Consider the following 6027-nt stretch of genomic DNA (forward strand, 5'->3'; position numbering starts at 1 on the left):
ATATACACATGGGTGTGGCCAGTTAACTAGAATGAGTGTAAAATAGTGGGTAATCTAGCAGATTGTGAATGATATTGCCAACTATTCCTAACAGAGAGAAAGAAATCAGTAAATCAGGATTCTTTAATAACAAACCACACTAATTAATATTGTACTAATACCAGGTATTATCAAATCACAATACCAGTGTACTTCAGTAGCACCAAATTGTACAATACATCGATGTATTGACGTGCCACCTAGCTAGGTAGCTAGGTTATTATTGATACAAATGTTCATAATGTTTTTATTTTCTGCACTTTCACCTCCCAATAAGATCAATACATGCATACTACTCATTTATAATTCAAGCCAAAGTTGCTTCCTAGGATTGAAATTATGTCATCATTTGGTATGGTTAGTGGATATGGGCTATCAGAGGCCATTGGTATAAGGTTAGAAACTCCACTGTTCTCTTCAATCTACATGCCAAAAATATAAATATTACTTAGTGATAGTCGAGTGAAAAAAACAAACTAATAGCATGATATCGAACTGAATAAGCCTGAATACGATTTTTTTTTTTTACCTTGTCTTGAAGATACTTATTTGCAGCTGTCAGTATTCCTTCCTTCAAAACATGAATGCAAATTTTGTGAGAAACTAAAACACAAGGCAACAGAAGAAGTAAAACTACGCTGAAGTCAAAAGTGCTCGATCAAACTGCTTACTGAATTCCTCAATAGCTGAATCTCTTGGAGCAAAATGTCCATCTGTTGTTTATGAACCATATATATAGGTTTAGAATCAATTTAACTATTTATATATGCATTAGTCATGTATATAATTCAAATACCTTTGCCGAGCGCACGTGGTAAATCCAAAGTTCAAGATGTTTTTCAAGCACTTGTAGTTCATCCAAAGACATTGTCCCAGCACCTCCTCCAAACATATACCTGCAGTAGTGTTTTCATTATATCGTTTTTATTTTTTCATTCAAATTGTCTTCGATTCCAAAACTGATTTCATTTCATTATAGATTCTAAAAATACTTTAACTAATGAGGTTGGTTAAGTTACTATACCTGAGACCTTTTTGTAGTATTTCCATCTCTTGTTTCAGCAAGTTAATCTCTTTTTTTGCATCCTACACCAATTAGAGAAATTTTACAATATGTTAGCATATGACATAAAATAACATATTATATATCACACATATGCATAGATCGTTTGGTTTTGAGGTCGGGGCTCTTAAAACGGGACTAGATCACTACACTTGGTTTTCAAGTAAAATTTCTCTTGTTTCTCAATAAGATAATTTCAAAGTTTTATAGAAGTTTCTCTCCACTCGAGAGTGAACGTCTAACTGGCTAGGGTGAAACTTCATGGCTTATTACTTGAGCGCGCGATACGCATAGCCTCATTCTACATGGGATACGTCCGCATGCATGCATGCATGTCAAACCCTAAACCTGAAATTATTGAACCTGAAGCAGACGCCACGCCGTCCACACGTGTTCCCATTAATCTCATAAGTCTGTTAATTTATAATCAATCGATATGGTCTGAAGGCTTTGACTACGTGGTGTGGTGATTTTATCCCCCAAGTCACCAACTATAGACATAAACCAGACTTAATCATATTTCTAGTTGATCAATCCATCAACTACCAAAACAACTATCTACTAATGAAGAAATTATTGATACGTGGAGTTAACAGTCTCAACACGCACTGAAATATATTTTATATGATTTGTGGACAAACCATGAAACATGGTTGAAAAAAAAAAAGCGAGCCAAAAAGTTGATCTGACAGATACACATGAGATTCTCACAATCATGTTTTTTAGTATGTAAACGAGTGTCATGATGTCTTGGTCCGAAATGTTTTGATGTAGAGAGATTATTGGTGACTATGTCTTATTTTCCTTCTTTCTATAGTTTGGCGAATAAGCGTGCCGTAAATATACTTCTCTAGTCTTGCGAGAAGGAATTACTTAATCATATAACTAGCATCTGATGCTACCTGCACTAGCTTTCTGAATAACTAATATTGCCTTTTTACTTATCAACATTCGCTTTATACTTTATTTAGTCTTGAAAAAACAGTACTTTGCAACATATATGCAATATCTAAATAAAATAAAACTAAAAGCAAAAAGTAGCCAAAGACTGAAAGAGATTGATATTTAGTATTTTAGTACCAGAGTCTGGGTTTCCATGGCTGTTTCAGCCTGAGGTACTCGAGCAGGCTTCATTTTCATGTACCTTTCAATAAGCCCTTGCATGGTTCTAGCATATTATGTAAACATTTAACAAACCAATTAAGTTCAAGTACAAGAATCTATGCATGATTCTAGGTTTGAAATATTAAAAACAAAAGAGAGATAGATGGATACCCTTTGGTGGCTAGCTCAAAGAGCTTTCCATGGGAGGAGTAAATAAGAACTCCAATATCTGCATCACACAGCACAGAAAGCTCCTTGGCCTTCTTCAGAAGCCCTGCTCGGCGCTTGCAGAAGGTAACCTGTCGGTGCACCGGGTTCTCGATCTTCTTCATCTGAACCTTTCCACGAGCCATATCAATCGATAGATCCAACAAAAATCTTAGTTACCAGCTAGCTAGCTACTTGACTTTTACAATCTAGCTAATTACTGAGTATATGGTAACTGGTTTGATTAATTTGGTGGCTGGCTTTTCTGTGCAGCCAACCTCCCACTAGTTTGAACTAGCTTCGAGGTTGTTGCAGACCTTTCTCTGTGAGAACAAACTTCTCTGACCGCTTAATTGCCTCTAAGTATGGAGAGCTGATCTATCAGTGCTTATATACCTCACCTGGATTCTCTTTTACCTTCTCTCAGCCCCCATAAGAATAATACTTGGTGATTGGAACCTACTTTTACAAGTCACTAAGCTTTGTTTAAGGATTAATTAAGCTTAACTTGATCTTAGTGTACATAATAAATTAATGCATCATGCTGTTTATCGATAACAGAATGCTAATCCACTAATAATTCACAAGTTTAATAAATGACAACATCTCATTACATGCGCACATTATCATTTTAGCGATTTTGTGTTAGTTTTTATGTAGTGATTCTTTCTTTTGATAAGTTTATGTAGTGATTATTCTTGCATCCAAAACCCTTCACTAAACCACTAGATTTAGGGTTTATATTTATTGTGAGTAGTATATGAACATGATACCAGCAAAGACTTTCTTACATAGAATTAAAAAGTGATTATTTCAGTCTCAGCCACTTCATTATGACCTTAATTGGCCGCCATGTGCAACCACGAGAAATTTTTCTATACTACCGTCAAACCACGTCAGCATTGACACGTGGTTTGACGCTTTAATTAAATTTCGACATGTGTACATCTACTACCATTAGAATCTAAACAACAAATGATAAACATTTGACGGTAGTTCGCCGTTACCAAAAAAAGAAAACCCAAATTCATGTTTCCTGTTAAGATTAAAGCTCTTTCACAATCAAGACTCTGCCTTCATTGCCAACAGGTAATGGCAAGAATTAAAGTATGCTTGAAACTTTATTGCCATAAGTGCGATCCGGTAAAGATCTTCAATGCAATTTTTGTTCATTATCAACAAGAAAAATTATTATCAAATCTTTCCTTTGTTTCTGGGTGAAATTTCAAGAAGAGGATTATTAAGATCTGGGTTGTGTTCTGGGTGCACCATCCTCCAGATCATGGTTGTGAGTCGGACATTAGAGATTGATATTGATATGAATTATATTTTAATTTGATTTCTTGTTTTCATTCATAATGATCCAATTACATAATTATCGTTCTCCTTCTTGCTCTCCCATTTGAGAATCCAAGTCCTCTGACCATATCAGAGACTAAATAATTAAAAGAAGATGGGGGGAAGAAAAGAAGAATTCTAGAACCAGGATCTTTTCTTTCTTTGATAAGAATTAATCCAGGATCTTATAGAGAAAACTCTCAAGGTGATAACAGATCAGGTTGTCTTCATTTCTCCTCTAGTCTCTGATCATAACGGCAAAAGTTATTGTTAAACGGAGAAGAATTTAAGATTTTTCACTGATGACTTACGTGTAATAGTTATACATATGTCAAAATCTAATTAAAGTTGACACGTGGTTCGACGATAGTATATATAGAAAAATTTCTCGTGCAACCTCACTTCAAAATAGAATGAAGCCGCTCCGAAGGACGTCACATCGGCAACCACATCAACAACAAGACACATGTGATTGAGGGAATATAAACGAAGGTATCTTCCATCAAAACAGTGTCCGCTCCCAAGTCCATCTTAATTCAGACACTCCTCTTAGAGCAAGTTTACCCGTTGGGTCATCAGGTCACCTACTATTCACTGCTTTTTAATATTTATTTTCACTCTCTGGATCATGGGCACAGTTTTCAATAAGACCTGGGTCACCAGGTCAGCTTGCAGGTCACCAGGGTGACCCAGGGTACAAAATACACTGTGCCCGTGACCCAGAGAGTGAAAATACACATAAAAAACAGTAAATAGTAGGTGACCTGGTTACCCACAGGTGGACTTGCTCTTAGGATGCACAGTTATAATTTATTTTTAGTTAATAAGTCGGTAATTAATCCCAAAATCTGTCGTAATTTGGAAGTGAAGGATGGGACTACATAGGAGTACTGAAGCCAACGTGAGGAGCGGAACAAGCCCTCTGAAAGTGTCCCTTTATATGGAGCTAGCTACGTCAACACAGCGGGGTATGGCCCCTCACCTCTGGATTTGGTATCCAGGAGACCATACAACGACACTCTCGGGTGAAAGGAAAAGTAGCCAGGAACACCCCATAAAAGGAGAAGTACTAGGTTAATACCCAACTTATTGTGGGACAGTTGATGAAATCTAGTCAGCATGCAATTAAGTTGGATCGATGCTTTTCATTCATGTGCTTCCCATAATCAAATGTTAATGAACCAATAAGCTGCCCATGTTGGCCTGCATAACTTTTTCCCTTTGTTTCTGTGACAAAGCCCCTTGCTTAGTTCAAGGTTTCCAAAGCTTATAAATTTATTTAAACCTGCAAAGGGGGGTCGATCATGGTGTCGTTTAACAATAATAATTATTGTGTTTGTTCATCTTAACTTTGAAGCTAAGAATCTTGTCAAATCCCACACATTCAATATTGATAAAAGGGGATCTTCTACTTTGACATCTAGGATTGTAGGCTCTGCATGAAGGTGGCTTAAACAGCCAACGCGTAGATGCATAATAGCTGTTTTTTCAGTGTAAAGCTTAATTGGATTCGAAAAAATCTTTTGCTACAACACTCATGCACTAAGCCACTTGTGTTTCAAAAGTTAAGCTTTAGGGCCAATGGAAATAAAAAGCGCCACTAGGAAAGGAGAGCAGTAAATTTCTCTGATTTCCCATGTGAAAGCGATTAAGGACTGTGAGTAACTGTGCAAAGTCAGGTGTTCGTATATTTGCAAGTTTGTTCAAAGGTTAAAATACATATCATATAAAAATTAGACTCGTCTAAATTATTTTCAACTGACTTGTATAAGCTCACTGTTATTTTCTTTTGTTACAGTACAAGGGAACTGAACTCCTAACCTAACATAGTCCTAACTCAATTCTCAATCCCTCGTCACTACTTAGGCTAACTCCAAGGGCTTAAAGTTTCATTTCTAAACAAAACGACAATAATCAAAACATATCAAATTCGTCACATATTATTGCTAATCTTTACAAAAATTATCAATTGGTTTGATACAATATCATGACTTAATAATCTTCTAGTTAGTCTATTTTTTAAGAGGTGGTTTCTAAAATGAAAAATCAAACCAAAAATATGAATTTAGTGTTTAGGGGTCTAGTAAGGAAGAGAAGATCGATGGAGAAGACATAAACCCTTCACCCTAATAAAACCTTCACTGATAAATGGATGACCGATCATAATATACATTGATTTACAACCACCTCGATCTGCAATAGTGGTTGTCCATCATTCTTTTAGTACTAGAACTAGTACTTTGAAGAATCAAGTGGGAAAGATGACAACTTGGATT

At 36.0% G+C, this 6027-nt stretch overlaps 1 protein-coding gene across 1 annotated transcript; it reads right to left on the reverse strand.

Moving 5' to 3' along the window:
* Positions 1-207: 207 nt before the first annotated feature.
* LOC133745608 (agamous-like MADS-box protein AGL12) lies at positions 208-2815 on the reverse strand. Its single transcript, XM_062173712.1, has 7 exons — positions 2378-2815; positions 2183-2270; positions 1064-1125; positions 836-935; positions 711-752; positions 569-610; positions 208-461 (listed from the first exon to the last, which is right to left on the reverse strand). The coding sequence occupies exons 1-7, from the start codon at positions 2557-2559 to the stop codon at positions 336-338; spliced, it is 642 nt and encodes a 213-aa protein (XP_062029696.1). The 5' UTR covers positions 2560-2815; the 3' UTR covers positions 208-335.
* Between the last annotated feature and the right edge of the window lie 3212 nt (positions 2816-6027).

Source organism: Rosa rugosa, chromosome 4, assembly GCF_958449725.1.
Source record: "Rosa rugosa chromosome 4, drRosRugo1.1, whole genome shotgun sequence".
NCBI classification, from domain to species: Eukaryota; Viridiplantae; Streptophyta; class Magnoliopsida; order Rosales; family Rosaceae; genus Rosa; species Rosa rugosa.